This window comes from Rhinopithecus bieti, unplaced genomic scaffold, assembly GCF_001698545.2.
Source record: "Rhinopithecus bieti isolate Rb0 unplaced genomic scaffold, ASM169854v2 scaffold_63, whole genome shotgun sequence".
Classification (NCBI taxonomy): domain Eukaryota; kingdom Metazoa; phylum Chordata; class Mammalia; order Primates; family Cercopithecidae; genus Rhinopithecus; species Rhinopithecus bieti.
The window spans coordinates 389,614-408,627 of NW_016802972.1; the positions used below are offsets into that span (position 1 = coordinate 389,614).

The window sequence follows — 19,014 nt, forward strand, 5'->3', positions numbered from 1 at the left end:
AAGTCTCACACGAGCTGGACCCTAGACCTTAACTCCTGGTCAATCTACCCACCACTGACTTAACTGCAGCCCTACATCCAAGTACTGAAACCCAGGAAGGCCTGGCACGAGATGGGGAAAAAAAGCTGATAGGGCTAACCGAAGGCTACATCAAGGAAGGGGCAAACAGACCTACAGCACACCTCTCCCCACCCTCCTCACTTCCTAGTTAGCCTGTCCCAATTCCAACTCACAAAAATGGGGCACCTAATGCTTTAAGACAGATTTCAATCATTCAGTTAAGAGTATTCTGGGCTGGGCACGGTGGCTCATGCCTGTAATCCCAGCACTCTGGAAGGCCGAGGCAGGTGGATCACAAGGTCAGGAGATCGAGACCACAGTGAAACCCCGTCTCTACTAAAGAAAAAAAAAAAAAAAGAGCCGGGCACCATGTGGGTGCCTGTAGTCCCAGCTACTCAGGAGGCTGAGCTTGCAGTGAGCCAAGATTGCACCACTGCACTCCAGCCTGGGCAACAGAGCAAGACTCCATCTTGAAAAAAAAAAAAAAAGAGTATTCTGGCCAAGCACGGTGGGTCACACCTGTAATCCCAGCACTTTGGGAGGCTGAGGCAGGAAAGTCACTTAAGCCCAGTTCAAGACCAGCCTGGGCAACCCAGCGAAATCCTCCTAAAATTAAAAAAAAAAAAAAAAAATACCCAGGTGTGGTAGCGAGGGAGCACCTGTAGTTCCAGCTACTTGGGAGGTTGAGGTGGGAGGTTGGCTTCAGAGGCACCAATGTTCTCTCTGCTGCTAGGTATCTCTATCCGTTCTCCTGGAAAATCCCCCCAAACTGGACCTACCCACTGAACAGTCACTTGGGACCCTATTTCCTTTTAATGCCAAGGCCAATCACATAAGCCATTTGAAGGGCACAGGAATTTGACACTAATGGTCCCAGTAATCAGGTCTTACAAGGAGCTTCAACCTCCTCCACTCCTGGAAGAAGGGGATCAGGGGACCACAACCAAAGCTAGAATCCTGATAGGCAAAGCACCAACAGTGAACTACTCAGAAATATCCTATCGAGTCATTTCAACTAAACATTTAACGAAGAAACCAACAGCAGCAGGGACAGGGAGAGAACTGCCACATCCTTGTTCTCAGAGAACTTCTCTACATGTACCAAGTCAAAGCAATGCCTGGGAAGGCCCACTTGACAATCCTTCAACATGCCAGACTACTCTCAGCCTACTGTTGCTTAGAGAGCACCTCAATGCTGGCAGGGAAGGTAAACCTGCTATTCCTTTTAAAAGTCACTTTCCTGGGAGGCCGAGGTGGGCGCATCACCTGAGGTGAGGAGTTCAAGACCAGCCTGACCAACATGGAGAAACCCTGTCTCTACTACAAATACAAATAAATTAGCTGGGCATAGTGGCGCATGCCTGTAATCCCAGCTACCGCTTGAACCCAGGAGGCAGAGGTTGTAGTGAGCCGAGAATGCGCCACTGCACTCCAGCCTGGGCAACGAGAGCAAAACTCCATCTCAAAAAATAAAGTCCTAGCTTCTGTGCCTCAAGTCACCAAGATTCAAGGTTGCAGCAACTCTTCTGTAAAGAACATACTTAGCAAACACACTAGAAAATTTGAGAGGACGGCCGGGTGCAGCGGCTCATGCCTGTAATCCCAGCACTTTGGGAGGCCAAGGTGGGTGGATCACCCGAGGTCAGGAATTAAGAGACCAGCCTGGCCAACATGGTGAAACCATATCTCCACTAAAAACACAAAAATTAGGTGGGCCTGTAGTCCCAGCTACTTGGAAAGGCTGAGGCAGGAGAATCGCTTGAACTCGGGAGGCGGAGGTTACAGTGAGCCAAGAGCACACTCTAGCCTGCATGACAGAGCAAGTCTCCAAAAATAAAAATTTGAGAGGAAAGCACTTCCCAATTAGGGTTCCCCAGCACATTTGTAAGCTATGCTTGTGATGGCAGCTGTCTTATAAACCAAGTTTGAAAACTCCGTTAACTAAAACCTTTCTGCTCTTGGGTTAATTTTACGCTCTGTATAATTAAAATAAAAAGCATGCTTTAAAGTAACTGCTTACCAGATATGTGCAAGTTTACAGCCACATGGTAAGAGGCTGAGGGGCACTGCTCTAAGGTTTTAACTCACTGGCTGCAACCCCTCCTCCGCTCTATCACTCATTCCCTCAGGAGGGCCTTCCACCCTCCAATCAAAAATGATCAAGCCTAAAATCTCAAAATGTCAATGACTTCAAGCCCTCTGAGTACAGGCAAGATGTGAAAGTGACCCAGCCAGACCAGTCTCCTTACGGCAAGTATCTACCCAAGCCCCATTCACCAGGGCAGCTAGGAAGGGAGTCACTCGCCTCCTTTAAATACAAGCAACTACCTCTACCTTCCTTTCCCAGAAAACCTTCCCCCTCTTCACCATCTCCATTTCCCAAGTCTCTTATTGTAGCAACCTCTCAAGACCTAAGTAAACCAGTCTGGGATAGGAATTTGGCCTCTTCAGGATCTCCTGCATGATGGTTTCAAATCAAAACGCCGTAAAACGGAAATGGAGTCAAGAAATCTTGAGTAGGACTCACTTCCAGCTTTCCCATTTTCTGGTTCTGAGAGCCATGTAATTCATGTACTTCCTTCTCAGCCATTAACTGTCTGGTTTCCCAGGGTTGACGATTAGATCCTGACTCCACAAACTCTGCAGCACTCAGCAGGCACTAAGTTACTCTCCCTGTGAAAGACCCAGAGTGGCTAAGCACTCTCCACCATGGTCAGATGTGAATACTGCCCCATTTAAATCTAATTTGTTTAAGCCTCACCATTAAATGTGCCAAAAGATTCAAGAGTTCTTAAAAAGTTCTTAAACTGCTGCAAATAAACTAAGACCAGTATGCTAATAAATGTGGTAAAGGAAAAATTCCCCATAGCTGGGCAAATTTGGGCCAACACTCACGACACCCCATGTTCTTCATTTCTGATTTATACATCCAACTTTGCCCATGACAGAAAAATTTCGTATCTGCTCTCAAGGGGTATCATTTGGCCTTCTCCCCTGGATCAAACACTGTATTCCAGTTCCTGCTGGACAGGGTAATCTAAACAGGAAAACTCCCCACCTTCCTGATTGGGACATCATCAATCTTCCAGGGAAGTGAAGAGGGGGAAGAGGAACAAAATTTAACTAAAATGGTCATTTTTAATGGGAACCAGAGGTATAGTTACAATTACATAGTCCGACACAAAAAAACCCTTGGGTGATCAGGAATTGGAAGGTTACAAAATAACGAGGGTAACACTGGGTACAGGACAAAAAGCTGTTCCAGAACCTGGGGAGCCAGGCTAATTAATACGGCCTCTCCCTGCGATCCTGTCTGTGCTCACCCCTGCAAAAAAAAAAAAAAAAAAAAAAATTAAGTATCCATTGTATTTGAGTTACCAGTCTCTCCAAGCCTAGATATCCTATCTGCCCCTCCCACCTAAACTAGCGAGTATCTTATCTCAAGTGGGTCTACAGATTCATTCCTCCTGAGTTAATTTTCCTTCCCTCTCCACTACTGGTTACAATATCAGGTCCTTCCATCTAGCCCTCAAAATGAAACCACTTTCTCGACAAAACCTTGTTATCCTATGGCCTCTGTTTACCTGCTCTACTTTTTTATTCTGATTTAAAGTCTCACCTGGAATCCATCTTGCCAGGGCCAAAGCCGCCTCTGTCCCCACCACCCCGGCCCCCTCGGAAGCCTCCACGGTCCCCTCCGCGGCCCCGGTAGCCGCCTCGATCATAGCCTCCTCTGCCACCACGACGATCATCCCCGTAGTTTCCCCCTAGGACAAAAGAAATAAGATCTATCATATTCTCATTCCTCTACTTTCCCCGAGCCTCCCTGCTGAAAAATTAAGGATTCTTTGGTCCCAGCTCCTTAGCACCAGGTCTGCCTTTCTTACCCATGTGAGAGCCACCTGGACCCCCTCCTGGGCCATCTGGTTTAGGGGCCTTACACTGGTTGCATTCATTCCTCCAAGAGAAGTTCATATTCTCACAGGTGCTAAGGAGAAGGAAGACAATTAGTCTAGAGGCATGGGGAATAGGCGAGACCTAGAAGTAGGAAGAAACTACCATGACTTTAGAGATACAGTGAGGAAAAACTGAGGCTTCAGAAAGACAAAAAGGCTTGCTTCTCAAAGCCAGGAACAAAAATCATTACTGAACCCAATCCATTACCTTTCCCATTACATCAGCCTTACCTAGGCAAGCTTTTGGCTAAATCTGAACCCAACAGTGTGGCCTTGACATTTATTTCTTTGGAAAACACGCACACACCTCATTACCATAATATCAAACAGCATGCATGTGAGAGAACTAAAAAAAATTTAAGTTTCACTCACGGATTAGGACACTTCCAGTCACCAGCTCGCTGCTGTCCTCCACCGCCACCACCTCCACTGGGAAATCCTCCCCGGCCACCACCACCACTGCCACCACCTCCATAGCCTCCACGGCCCATGGGTCCTAGTGCAGATAAAACAAGTATGGGTCTGCTCCCCCTCCAAGTTTGGTAAACCTAACCCACTCCATGCAAGCCTTTACCATCTTCTGCACTCTCCCCTTCACCCCTCTGCACCAACAGCAGGTAGCTCCTCACCTCCTCGCCCTCGGCCTCCACGACCATTGCCACCACCCCGATTAAAGTCTGCCCGGCGAGTAGCAAATGAGACCTTGATAGGATTTCCAGAGAATTCTTTACCTAGAGAAATAAAAAAGTATCAAGAGACTTTAAATGCAAGATACATTAATTCAAAAACACAAGATAAGCGTGCCTTTCTCAAATGGTTTATAATCTACTGACACATAAGCAAAAATGAGACTACTTGATACCACAGCTAAAATGCTGGAAGACTCAAATGAACCCTCAAACCATGACTTTCTTCCTATGGCCTGCTGCCCTATATCCCCAGCCCCACCTCTGCCAGCCTTCTCATACATACCATCAAACCAGTCAATAGCTGCTTTAGCGGAAGGTGGGTCATCAAAAGAGACCGTTGCCTCTCCCTTCAGCTTGCCAGTCTCCCTGTCTGTGTACAAATTAATCATGGGCTGTCCCGTTTTCTTGTTTGTCTGAAGAAAGCAAAATGAGGTAACATCAATTTTAAAGGCTCCAATACTCCCTTTCCATCTTCTTCCTCTAGAACATGAGGTTTATCATTCCCAAACTTCAGCTCCCCTCTTCCCAGTTACTTCGTCCTACCTCACATGTAAACCTCCATTGAGGAAAACTGTCTTTCCCTCCAATATTGAAGGATAAAACTAAAAGTTACTATAAAGTACAAATCTCAGAGTTTAGGGCATTCTTATCAGTTATACTTTTTGTGTTAAGACAGAACTTCTTTTAGAAAACAGTAACTAAGGTTCTTTCCTCAACAAATTAAGCTGGCAACAACCCTTAAGACTTGTTTTTACTGCTGGCAACCATTAAAGACTTGCTTTTACTAATGTGTGAAATCCAAAAGCCTGCAACACTGACAGAAAGCACCCACTCCGCTCCACAAGTACCTTAATAATACCAATCTGCTTGAAGTAATCAGCCACAGACTCAATTGTAACATTCTCACCCAGGCCTTGCACGAAGATGGTGTTGTTGTCTGAATTATCCTGTTCTGCTTGTTGAACAGAAGAAAATGCAAATGTGAAAAGGTAAAATAAATGACAGAGGAAAAAACCTAAAGCACCTAGTATCCATCAAGCAACTCGTATTATTTGGTTTATGAAGACAACTGAAAAATCCACATCCCTTTTGAGTCCCTATATGCCAGCCATGCTGACAAATTTCAGATTTACTTTGAAAATTATCCTTTGAAACATGTTAACACACAGTATACAGTATGGAAACCAGGGCTCAGGAGTGAAATGCCCAAGACCACACAAAAAAGCCCATCAGTACTTATCAACTTTCAGTTGAAGGTCCCGAATTAAGTAAGAGACCCATTTTACATTCAAATCTAGTACACAAACATCAATACAATCTAAACAAGAGTTCAATGCTTTACTTCATGTGGTCTGGTCTTTCGTTAACTAGTTTTTATTTACCAGCTTGGATATGATCCACATTTTGAAAAAAACCACTGCTGTAAACCATCTGAGTGTGGTACAGACACATCAACATCACTAGGGACTTGATAGAAAGGTAGATTTTCAGGGTCATCTCAGACCTTCTAAATCGCTGGGGGTGGAACCCACAAGCCAGGTATTTCTGAGAAATACTTAATAATGAATACTTCTCACTGCTAGCTAAGGATACACCTAACTCCCTTCCTTCTCTATCCCCTTTTTCTCAGTTTCCTTTTTATAATAGTTTCAAAGAATATCCAGGCAAAGTCTTGATACCACTTTAGCCACTCTTTTCATGCCACCACCTGTGAACTCACCGGAGTCATGACGTGATCCTTGGTCCCGAGGGCCTTAAGTGACATGGAAGAAAAGAACAAAAAAAAAACAAAAACAAGGAAAAGAGGAGCCGTTAGTCAACAGGAAAAAACGGACAAGGAAAAAAATTAACACCAAATCCAAACTTGTAAAATATCATGTAAGTGCTCATAGCCTCACTCCAAACCCTTTCCTGGGTCGCCTGCCCGGAGAAAATTCTAGGCAGGCCCCTTAAGATCTGTAACTTGAGTCTCCACAGAGACAACTCCACACTTCAGAAAATGCTGCCTCCCCCAGCTCAAGCTGGGAAATGTCCTCAGCACAGATGGCAGGGGAAAGGGAGACCCATTAAAGTGAACAAACCAACTCAGCTTGGCCCGGTTCTCTCACCCGAGAGAAGAGAGATGGGCTCGCCACCAGCCATGAGATGTGCATCCATCCAGTTTCTCCCAACTTTACCACCAAAGACACTTAATCCCTTGTGGAACAATTTTTAATTTCATCTTTAGAAACCATCCTTAAAACCGTGTTGTTTCCCCAAAACCACATGAAAATAAAAACCATACATAATAGCTATTGTATTTTTTAAGCATGTCCCAGGGAACAGACCAGAAATCTTATTTCCGTAATGTAGCCTCTATTTTGTTTTTCCAGAGACCATCTTTGACCAATGTTTATCTGAATTCGCCATATATAAATATTGTACCCACACGCAATGACACCTAAGTCATGAACCCAAGCCTTTGGCTTTAAATGTTGAGACAAATCAAGAAACCTTTTGTTAGTTAACCAAACCAGAAAAGTTCCAGCTTACTGGGAGACTTCTCAAATTTGTCATTTTTCCATGAATTCAGTTTGTGCTGTTTAAGACCTTCCTGGTCCATGAATTCAGTTTGTGCTGTTTAAGACCTGGTTATTTCCCATGAGCCACACATGCTTCCAATCTTTCTTGAAGTAGTGCACATGTTCCTTCCCAGAGCTAGTTTCTATTCGCCCATCTGAGTTAAGTCCATATACATAGAATTGCATTCATTGACACCATTCCGTACTTTATAAAGGTATACCAACTTCACCATTCTTAGGGCAATATTACATCCCTCTTCCAGAATTAAAACATTTGGAGGTTGTCCCCCACTCTCACACACACACACACAAGCCTTGGACACAATGATCAAAAGGATCCTAAAGTCAAGATGGCACCACGTGTTCCAGCACGCACTCTCCAGTTTCTCATGATGATGGTCACTAAGTGCCAGGTGTGGCAACAGCCCTGTCCAAGGCCTACTAAACCCCTCTTATTAACCTGGGGCAAACCCATTTGGTAAAAGACGACTATTGAGTCATACCCCTGCCTGCTCCGAGTTAGCAAACATCAGGCAACAGGTGGCATTCTACCCTACCCCTTTATGGAGGTAGTTCTGGACACCTCAAAACCTTTGACATTTAAATTAACACGCTAAGACATCTGCAAATGAACAATCAGACAAAGCATTGCTGGGAGTTGGGAATTTTGGAAACTCTGTTCACTTACCACCAAATTTATTGAAGCCACCACGGTCACTTCCGCTGGAGAAGACAAGTTAGAAGAAAGGACATGAAGCTTCCAACGGCTACAAAAGGGTGTTTTTTGATTTTGTTTAACATTTCCCAAACAGGGGTAGGTGTTTTTGGAAAAAGATACAAGTGGCTACTAAAATACATCCCTTCCTGACCACCCCTTGTCTGACCTTTGAGCATGTCACACACACGTGTGCAATTTCTCAGACACAGTTTATAAAGATTTTGCTTTAAAAGGTTACGTATCTATTTCCTCTGGAAAAAAAATGACCCATTTTCCTTGGTCGTTCTTCCGATGGAGCAGATGTTTTTTTTTCCTCTTGTCGCAAGTGGTTGACAACCAAGTAGTTGGTTTAAAAACCCTACCCCAATTTACCCAGAAGACATTTCACACCAGGCTGGGGTAGCCTTGAACACACTTTTGTGGTTTTTGCTTTGAAAGCAGCAAGCAGACCCAACCCCATTCCATAAAAAGTCAAAACCAAAGGCAACTTCCCCTTAAAGCAAGACAAACTTAGCTAAGCTCTGTCCTAACTACTGAGCTGTTTTTGATCTCCCCCAAGCCCCGGGGTCACCCCTTCTACACTGCGAGAAGAGCGGAGTATTTTGCAATGTCACCTTTCATACCTGTGGCACATAAAATGCAGAGCAAGTTAACAGTCACATAACAGTTGTTTTTCTTTTTAAAGTTTTGCATTAAACACACGCACACAACAGAGTTTTCCTCATTTTTGTACGTTTTGAGATTGCCCCACCCACCTCTGCATACTTACCATATCCAAAGTCAGTTTAAAATCTACTTTTCCAAAACAGTTACACTGACATTCCTCCCCTTTTTCAAGAGAGACAGAGTAGGGTCCTTCAAATCGTATTTACCGACAGATTTGACAACTGTTTTAACATCAAATCTAAGGTTTTACTTCAAATCAACTTCAGCAGGAAGGAAAGAAGGTCCAGTTGGACAAGCTGATGAATTTTAAGTAACCAGGGTAAGGCAGACAGTGGAACAACTAGGTGGGAGACCACTGTCAAGCATATTTTTGCCCAGAAGGTCTGCACACTTCAGTCAGTTGGCCCCATAAACCAAGTCACACCCAAAATCAATGTCGGTCAAATTGGTGCAAATCAAACTTGTGGATTCAAATGACTACAGAAAACGGGAAGAGTAACCAATTCCTGGAAGCTGAAGTCAGGTTAACCATTACCAACTCCCTAGAGGACACATGGGAATACACATATCAAGTTTCCCTACTATTTCCCAGGAGTGGGATCATCGGTTTCCCTTGCAGAGATAAGAAGTCTTCACTTCCATGTTTCTTGCCTAGGATATCAATGACTCCAATCCATACGTGTTGGAAATCTATGTATGATTTTTTTTTTTGGAAACAAGTATCAATACTCAAAATCTCTTTTCGGTGGTATGGATGGGAGTTCAGGCTCCCAAATTCTCACAAAATAAAATGGGGATGTAAAAGAAAATCACTGCCCCCAAATCAAAGCCCTCACAGATCCCTAGACAACAAGAATACTAAACCATGCATTAGGGACTGGCTTCAGGGAGATTCATGCAATCCTCCACACTCCCCACCAAAGATACTCCCTGGCTCATGAGACACCTACCCCATGCCACCTCTGCCTCCACGGCCACCTCCACGACCTCTGGGTTCATAGCCACCACTGCTGCGGTTGTAACCACCACCACCGCCGCCGCCGCCACTGCTGCCGCCCCTGCCACGGCCTCCACGGTCCTGCTGTCCGTAGCCACCGCCGCCTCCACCACTTTGGTCTTGATTGCCATAACCACCACCACTGCCACAGCCGCCGCCGCCGCCACCACCACCACCGCCGCCGCCACCACCACTCATGGAGGATTGATCTTGGCCATAGTTACCTGTGAGAAAAGAAAGGACGGTTTAAAAAAAAAAAAAAAAAACTTTGCAAAGTAGCACAAAAAGGTTTGATAAGTGCCAGGCAATGAAGTACGAAAGAAATTAAAATGACAACTAGGAAATAAAACAGGAACCCTTTTAGGCTAAAACACGAGAATACAAATCCTTACAGAAAATGGGCTGCAGACAAAGCTAAGGACATCTCACCTCCACTTCCACTACCACTGCTGCTGCTGTTGTACTGGTTCTGCTGTCCATAGCCCTGAGGGGGATTATAGCTTTGCTGCTGTCCATAGCTTTGCTGCTGTCCACCATAGCTAGGCTGCTGGCCGTAGCCCCCACTTGGGGGCTGCCCATAGCTGCTGGTCTGAGAACTGCTACCGTAACTAAGGAAAACAAACAAAAAAACACAATCACAATCCCAGCATACCCCCCCAATTTCCTTGTAGTGGATTCCATTCTCTGTACTCAACACAGGGTCCCCTACCCCAATTACACCTCTAAACTGCTTCTACTGCTGCTGGTCCCTTTATCACTCCCCATCAATTCACCCCTCTTTTCAAGCCTTCCCCAACATCGACACCACCATACCTTCCCGAGGTGCTGCTGGGAGCTGGCTGCTGGCCATAACCAGGGTAGGAGGACTGCTGCCCGTAAGAAGATTGGGAGCTCTGGCTACCGCCATAGCCGCCAGTTGAGCCATATCCCTGGGGAGCTGACTGAGTTCCATAGCCTGCTACGAGAATAAGAAAAAAGAAGTTGCAAAAGCCACCAGGAAAGAGAAAATGTAAGGAATGTGTTAAAACATATATGACCTAATACTCACCTATACTCAAAAAGTCAGCCTTTCAGAAGCTGTTCATAATCTTGCAACTCATATAGTTACCCTCCTTTCAAAGCCAAAAGTTAATGCTCCAACTTCTATCATCTCTCTAAGACAGTTCCAATTTCACCCCGCCAACCCCAACACCAACCATCTCCAGCACCACCCTCTAATCCCAGGCCCAAGGATTCCTGTTAACAGCACTGTGATATGCAGCTGTGCATGCAGTATCTACAGGACAACCACCTTTCTTAGTTACACTTCAGGACCTTGGGGCAAATCCCACTTCCTTATGTATCACATGATTTCATACATTTGTTTCAAGCAAAACCATTTTCTCCATTTAAGAATTGGCCTAAAACTGGTTCTCCCTTTAGAAAATATGCTCTTTCATGCTGAGATGGGAAATAAGAGTCAAAAAAATTAAAAGCCAAAAAAAAAAATGTAAACAGAATCACAAACCAATAAACATTTTTGTTTGTTTTTTGAAATGGAGCCGTAATACACTGCCCAGGCTAGAATGCAGTTGCTGTTCAGTCACCATCATAGCTCACTGCAGCCCCAAACTCAAGGGATCCTCCTGCCTCAGACTCCTCAGTAGCTGGGTGTGCCACAATGCCCTGTAAAGGACTCAGACCCCAAAGAGTTTGAAGAATTATACACTCGTTCAGGGAAAAGAATATGGAAGAGTTTCAACACTTCAGTCCTCAGGTTTAAGAAAAGCAACATTCAGGGCGTGATGGCTCACGCCTGTAATCTCAGCACTTTGGGAGACCGACGCAGGTGGATCACGAGATCAGGAGTTCTAGACCAGCCTGCCCAACATGGTGAAACCCCATCTCTACTAAAAATACAAAAATTAGTAGGGCGTGGTAGCAGGTGCCTGTAATTCCAGCTACTCAGGAGGCTGAGGCAGGAGAATTGTTTGAACCCAGGAGGCGGATATTGCAGTGAGCTGAGATAGCACCATTGCACTCCAGCCTGGGCAACAGGATGAGACTCCGTCTCCCAAAAAAAAAAAAAAAAAAAGCAATATTCAGAAAGAGCAGGAAGAGGTGACCTGCTGAGAGAGACTCACTGTTCTGGCTCTGGCCGTAAGAAGAATAGCTGCTCTGGCCATAGCCTGAAGTGTCCGTGGACTGGCTGTAACCGCTGTAACTCTGCTGTCCGTAGGGCTGACTGCTCTGCTGGGAATAGCCCTGCCCGGGCTGGGTGGGGTAGGCCCCATAGCTAGATGAAAGGAAAACCAGTGTGATCAGAAAACACAGCTTGACCACCCTTCCCCTCTACAAACTCTGGAAGCCCAAAAATAGCACTCACCTTTGGGTTGCTTGTTGGGTATAATCTGCAAAAAAAAAAAAAAAAAAAATACAATCATATTATCTTCAGCCGCTGCTCTGAAAGAGTTGAATTAAAGCTAAATTCCTTAAGCACTGATGAATAAATAGGACCACACAGGCCAGGTGAGGCTGAGGTGGATGGATCACTTGGGGTCAGGAATTCGAGACCGGCCTGACCAACATGAAGCCCCCTCTCTAAAAAAATACAAAAAATTAGCCGGGTATGGTGGCGCACAACTGTAATCCCAGCTATTTGGGAGGCTGAAGCAGAAGAATCGCCTGAACCCGTGAGACGGAGGTTGCAGATCGCGCCACTGCACTCCAGCGTGGGCGACAGAGCGAGACTCTGTCTCAAAAAAAAAAAAAAAGATAGCACCACGTTTCAACAAAGGGCATAAAATTGCCCCATGAGACACTGGTTGAGACGAGTAGCAAACTGGCCTATCAGCCAAGTGTTCTTACAAAAAAGAAAAAGTGAAGAAAATGCAAGTTTCTATAGAGTCCCAGAAGTCTTAACCGTTGGAAAAACCAAGGTCTTGGTGGACAGCCACAACTTTCTGCAAGACCAATTCACGTCAGTGATTGCTCTAAAACATCGCGCATTCGCTTCATCCACTCTATGACAATGCCATTATTGCCAGGAGTCAAAACAGACTAACTCGCCCAAAGTCGCAGAGCTACCAAGTGGCACAGGTTTGAATTCGAGCAGTGTTCAGATTGTGGCCTCTGCTCTCTCAGCCCAGACCCACAGAACAAGAATGTCTCAAAAAAGGCCATTCTTCACTCTTTGACCAATTCCGGAGATGAAGTGGGCTTTTTAGTGCAAAGCCAGAGAATCAAAAGAGCCCTTGGACCCCAAATGACAAAGATCATCCAAGTGCTCGCCTTAAGAGGCGAAAGTCAACAGGTACTCGAGTCCCCAGCCGTGGGGCTCCAGATGGTTCTGTTTTCTCATCTACCCTGCCTTCCCCTGGGCGAACCAGAAGCAACGAAAGCCCTTTTGAAACGCCCCACTTTAGATACACGAACAAGATCAACTCATCCCCCCAGCGCAGGAAACGCGGCGCTTCCCCCGCAGGAAAAGGACCAGGAGAGGGTGTGGCCTGGATGGCTGTTATTCTCCGTCCCTACCTCAGAAAAAAGAAATTTAGACCAGGGGCGGTAGCTCACGCCTGTAATCCTGCCACTTTGGGAGGCCGAGGAGGGCGGATCACCCGAGGCCAGCATGTAGAGACGGGCCTGACCAACATGGTGAAACCCCGTCTCTACTAAAAAACACAAAAATTAGCCGGGCCGTGGTGGCAGGGACCTGTAATCCCAACTACTCAGGAAGCTGAGGCAGGATAATTACTTGAACCCAGGAGGCGGACATTGCAGTAAGCTGAGATCGCACCACTGCACTCCAGCCTGGGCGAGAGGGAGACGCTGACTCAAAAAAAAAAAAGAAAGAAATTTAGGCGGGAAAAACCCTCGGGCCAGGTCCCCCAGTCCGTTGGCGGAACCACGACAACCGCCTCCAAACCGCTCCCGTTAAGCGGGAGCGCGGCCCCGATCCCGAGCCTCCGCCCCCGCCGCGTGGCAAACGAGGCGGGAACGGAGCGGTCCCGCCCCTTCGCGAAAGACCACAGAGGAACAAGGCTCACACCGCACGCGCGCCGCCGAGTCTTCCGCGAAGGGTCTCGCGACAAAAAGCTGAACCGACACGAGGCGGGGAAGGGGTACCCGCGCCGCGAAGGGGGAGGGGCCCGCAGAGCGCGTGCGCGCCGCCGAGTGCCCGGATGCAGCACTGCGACAAAGCGGGCCTGAGCTCGGGGCCGGGAGTTGGGGGAGGCGAGGCCACGGAAACCGGCCATTTTCCACCCTCACCTGACGCTTCAAACCCCTAAGAAGCGTCCCTCCCAACGACCACCCCAAGCAAACGGACTGCTAAGAGAAAACTTACCGCCCCGCGCGCGAGGGCCAGAGGAGCGAAACAAAATGGCGACACCAGCCTCCTCCAGTTACCCCTCTCCGCGGTTTCCCGCCACAGGGGCGCGAAAGAATCCCACACGGGATCGCCACCCCGGTCCCACCGAAAATGAAAAGCCCAGCTGGGAGGCCTCGGCCCGGTGCGCAGCCGCCGCCGCCGCCTCGCGCCCTTACCTACCGTTTGAGGCCATGTCCGCGCACGCGCGCACAGCCAAGCAAGCAACAATGTTCAACACCGCAGAGCACCGACGCCTGGAGGACTGAGCAGCCCCGCCTCCTGCGTCGAAGCTTAAGTACGTCCCGCCGCCTACGCACCGCGCAGGCGCGCACCAAACGCGGAAGAGCAGGGGGAGGCAGGAAAGCTCTCCGCCCCCTTCCTAGCGCAGGTAGGGGTTCCGGGCATGCAGAAGGGAAACGAGTTAACTAGAATAATGCGAATACTATACATAATGATACTTTTTGAGGAAGAACCCCTCTCTCATCGGCAGGACTAGCCCACGATCTAACTCCACCCCCATGAAGGCGCAGTGGTAAGGCCTGAGTGCCCGCTGGGGGCGGGGCGGGGCCGGGCCGGGCGGCTGGGGACAAAACTGGAGTCACAGCCGGGAGTCGTGGGGTGGAACCGAGATTCCTGTGGCCGGGCCTCTTCACTGGGCCCCGCTTTCACCCAGGACGGCGAGCTCCTGCCCTCCGCCCTCTTGCCGCTGTATGGGCGCCTTGTCCCCGCGGCTCCAGCCTCCCTCGTCGTCAGCACACTGGCCCTGCGCCCTGGTGTTGACTTCGTCATCTTTCGGGGTTGCCTTGCTTTTCGGCCTTTCTGGGGTTCGGGAATTATGACGTTTGACCTGAAAGACAGCAGGGATTTCGGCCGGGACCCCTGGGCGCCGGGCTGGTCCAGCACTGGGCTCTCACCCGGACCCTCACGGCTTTGCCCCTGGGGAGCCGCGGGGCGGAGCAGTCCAGGCCATCCATGGGACAAGAGAGGGTTGGCCTCAGATGAAGGGCCCCCCAGCCTTTGCTCAGGGACCTCCTTTTTATTTTTCTGAATTCCTAGCGGGGAACCAGTGGCGATCCAAGAAATAAAACCTGTACAAGGCTTCAGTGGTTTCAAAATGCACAGATAATTTCCTTCTCATCAGTCTTATGAAGGAAGTAAACATATCTCCGTTTTCTACATAAGAAAAGTGAGACTCAGAGACCCAAGTAATTGTGCCTGATTACAGGGCAGCTAAGAGGAGTCGTGATTGGAATCCAGGTCTTGTAACTGCAAAACACTCCTCTTTTTGGTGGCATGAATGCTAAAGTGTTTGGTCACCTTTCCACTTCCTGTGAGAGCAAAAGCAGAAAGAAAAATCCAAATTAACTTGCAACTTGCACTTTCATCAGCCTTGCCTGGAGAAGGCAATTTGAAACTACTGAACAAAGCAAGACAAAGGACGTTAATTCCTGATACATAGGCATGCAGGTTTTCCTTCCCAACTTAACTTTCAGCGGGATTTCGGAAGGTCTTTTGAGGGTTGGACCTTTCCTTCTAGAGAACCAATGAGGGCCATGCCCTGGGCCCCCCCAACAAATTAAGCCCCACTAAGCCCTTGACTTCAGCCCTGATGGCCCTGAATACGCCAATATCCACCCCACCCGCGTTGGAAGGAGAGTTCAACTCTCCAGTGCGAGCAAAAGAAAGGAAGTCCACCCTCATTCATACATTAAGTCATAAATATTTATTTAGCACCTAGTATGTTCCAGGCACTGTTCTGGGCACTGGGTATGCATTAGTGTACAAAGCAGATGAAGCTAACATTTAATAATAAAGCTGACCGGGCGCGGTGGCTCACGTCTGTAATCCCAGCACTTTGGGAGGCCGAGGCGGGCAGATCATGAGGTCAGGAGTTTGAGACCAACCTGGCCAATGTGGTGAAACTCCGTCTCTACTAAAAATACAAAAATTACCCAGGCATGGTGGCGCACACCTGTAATCCCAGCTACTCATGAGGATGAGATGGGAGAATCGCTTAAACCCAATAGGCGGAGGTTGCAGTGAGCCAAAACGTGCCATTGCACTCTAGCCTGGGCGACAGAGGAAGACTCTGTCTCAAAACAAATAATAATAATAAAGCTGACATTTAATAATGATATACATTGTGCTCATCTATAATATATGATAGCTAACACTTTAACAAGACTTACTGTCAGGCACTGTTCTGACTGCTTTGAGTAAACTCTTGATTTTATTTTTCACAACAAAAGGCTGATGTGAGGATGACATTTTATCTTTTTTTTTTGAGACACGGTCTCACTCTGTCACCCAGGCTGAAGTGCAGTGGTGCCATCTCAGCTCACTGCAACCTCCACCTCCCGTATTCAAGCGATTCTACCACCTCAATCTCCTGAGTAGCTGGGAGTACAGGTGTGTGCCACCACACCTGGCTAATGTTTGTATTTTTAGTAGAGACGGGGTTTCACCATGTTGGCCAGGCTGGTCTCGAACTCCTGGCCTCAGAGGATCCACCTGCTTCGGCCTCCCACATTGCTGGAATTACAGGTGTGAGCCACCTCGCCCTGCTAAGGATGACATTTTACAGATGAGGAAATAAGCGTAGAAAGACAGAAAGCTGACTGGGCACAGTGGCTTACCCCTGTAATCCCAGCACTTTGGGAGGCCAAAGAGGGCAGATCACAAGGTCAGGAGTTCGAGACCAGCCTGACCAACATGGTGAAACCCTGTCTCTACTAAAAATACAAACATTACCCGGGTGTGGTGGTAGGCACCTGTAGTCCCAGCTACTCGGGAGGCTGAGGCAGGAGAATTGCTTGAACCCAGGAGGTGGAGGTTGCAGTGAGCCAAGATCACGTCACTGCACGCCAGCGTGGGTGACAGAGCAAGACTCCATCTCAGAAAAAAAAAAAGAAAGATGGAAAGTTATGCCGAAGCTACACAGGAAGTGGCAAAGCTGGGTTCCCAAGCCAGGTAGCCTGCTCTTAACCCCTGCGCTTCAGCAAACATTGCCTGAGCACTGCATAGTATGTTCCAATCATGGGGCCGACTGGATGGATATGGATAAAGAAAAGCTCAGTCCCTAAACCACAGGACCAGCCAGTGGGTGAATGTGGGTGAGACACACAGACCACAAAGTATACTTGAGTGTAGTAAGTGCCATCACATGGAATCAGACTGGAAACCCTGCCAGGAGAGTAAGTCATCCATCAGGTGGACAACCACAGAACACTAAAGAGAGATGGTAACACTGAAGCCAGGCCTTACTGGATAAGTAGAGGTTCGCCAAGCAGCAAGGGAGGAAAGGCTATAATAGGCAGAACTGCAAAGATAAAGGCACAAGTGGTGAAGATGCTGAGGCAGAGTTCAGGCTCCAACTGTGACTCTGGGCTGGTTGTGGTGGCAGATGAGACTCGGTCTCAAAAAAAATAAAATATTTGTGACTCTGAAAGACTACATCAAGTGGCCATTTCTTTTTTTTTTTTTTGAGATGGAGTCTCACTCTGTCACCCAGCCCGGAGTGCAGTGACATTATCTCAGCTCACTGCAACCTCTGCCTCCCGGGTTCAAGTGATTCTCGTGCCGCAGCCTCCCGAGTAGCTGGGATTACAGGCATGCATCACCATGCCCAGCTAATTTTCCTATTTTTTAGTAGAGACAGGGTTTTACTATATTGCCCAGGCTGTTCTCAAACTCCTGACCTCAAGTGATCCACCCACCTCGAATATTTTAATTTTTTAACTAGTTGCCAACACTAAGAATAGTGGGCCATTCCAGGCCCGCTTCCATAGGCCAAGGGTCAGCTGGAGTGAGATGCTGTCACCATTAGCTGCCATATGTGCTTTAAATTCACGATAAATGTCTTATTTACTTCCTATCTCTGACAGAAAAGTCAATGTTAAATTTTTCTTTTTTCTTTTTTTTTTTTTTTTTTTGAGACGGAGTCTTGCTCTGTCGCCCAGGCTGGAGTGCAGTGGCCGGATCTCAGCTCACTGCAAGCTCCGCCTCCCGGGTTCACGCCATTCTCCTGCCTCAGCCTCCCGAGTAGCTGGGACTATAGGCGCCCGCCACCTCGCCCGGCTAGTTTTTTTGTGTTTTTTAGTAGAGACGGAGTTTCACCGGGTTAGCCAGGATGGTCTCGATCTCCTGACCTCGTGATCCGCCCGTCTCGGCCTCCCAAAGTGCTGGGATTACAGGCTTGAGCCACCGCGCCCGGCCAAATTTTTCTTTTTTGAGACAGGGTCTTGCTATGTTGCCCAAGCTGGTCTTGAACTCCTGGGCTCAAGTGATCCTCCCAAAATGCTGTGATTAAAGGTGTGACCACTACACCCAGCTTCAATTAACATGTATATCAGATATTGGGCCGGATATGTTGGCTCACACCTGTAATCCCAGCACTTTGGGAGGCTGAGGTGGGCAGATCACGAGGTCAGGAGTTCTAGACCAGCCTGACCGAGATGGTGAAACCCCATCTCTACTAGAGATACAGAAACTGGCCGAGCGTGGTGGTGCGCATCTGTAGTCCCAGCTAATCGGGAGGCTGAGGCAGGAGAATAGCTTGAGCCAGGGAGGCAGAGGTTGCGGTGAGCCAAGATTGCACCATTGCACTCCAGCCTGGGCGACAGAGTGAGACTCTATCTCAGTAAATAAATAAATGAGGCCGGGCGCGGTGGCTCAAGCCTGTAATCCCAGCACTTTGGGAGGACGAGACGGGCGGATCACGAGGTCAGGAGATCAAGACCATCCTGGCTAACACGGTGAAACCCCTACTCTACTAAAAAATACCAAAAAACTAGCCGGGCGAGGTGGCAGGCGCCTGTAGTCCCAGCTACTCCGGAGGCTGAGGCAGGAGAATGGCGGGAACCCAGGAGGCAGAGCTTGCAGTGAGCTGAGATCCGGCCACTGCACTCCAGCCCCGGCGATAGAGCGAGACTCCGTCTCAAAAATAAATAAATAAATAAATAAACAAACAAAAATGTATATCAGATATTGATTTTTTTTTTTTTTTTTTTTTTTTTT

General features: G+C 47.7%; 1 protein-coding gene and 1 long non-coding RNA gene across 4 annotated transcripts in view; one reads left to right on the forward strand and one right to left on the reverse strand.

Moving 5' to 3' along the window:
- Positions 1-3,178: 3,178 nt before the first annotated feature.
- On the reverse strand, positions 3,179-15,094 carry FUS (FUS RNA binding protein). Of its 3 annotated transcripts, none has more exons than XM_017870440.1 (15): positions 14,179-15,094; positions 12,013-12,037; positions 11,771-11,922; positions 10,461-10,602; positions 10,077-10,255; positions 9,601-9,871; positions 7,955-7,989; positions 6,426-6,458; positions 5,554-5,657; positions 4,989-5,118; positions 4,646-4,747; positions 4,389-4,512; positions 3,948-4,048; positions 3,680-3,827; positions 3,179-3,385 (listed from the first exon to the last, which is right to left on the reverse strand). In XM_017870440.1, the coding sequence occupies exons 1-15, from the start codon at positions 14,189-14,191 to the stop codon at positions 3,346-3,348; spliced, it is 1,599 nt and encodes a 532-aa protein (XP_017725929.1). In that variant the 5' UTR covers positions 14,192-15,094; the 3' UTR covers positions 3,179-3,345. The 3 variants fall into 3 exon arrangements, with proteins under 3 accessions (XP_017725929.1, XP_017725867.1, XP_017725795.1); XM_017870378.1 differs by having other exon boundaries at positions 10,461-10,605; XM_017870306.1 differs by having other exon boundaries at positions 11,753-11,922.
- LOC108528623 (uncharacterized) overlaps positions 14,300-19,014 on the forward strand; it is a 31,089-nt gene continuing 26,374 nt past the window's right edge. Inside the window, exon 1 of the long non-coding RNA XR_001885238.1 lies at positions 14,300-14,386. This is a non-coding gene — a long non-coding RNA (uncharacterized LOC108528623). The remainder of the gene's footprint in view (positions 14,387-19,014) is intronic.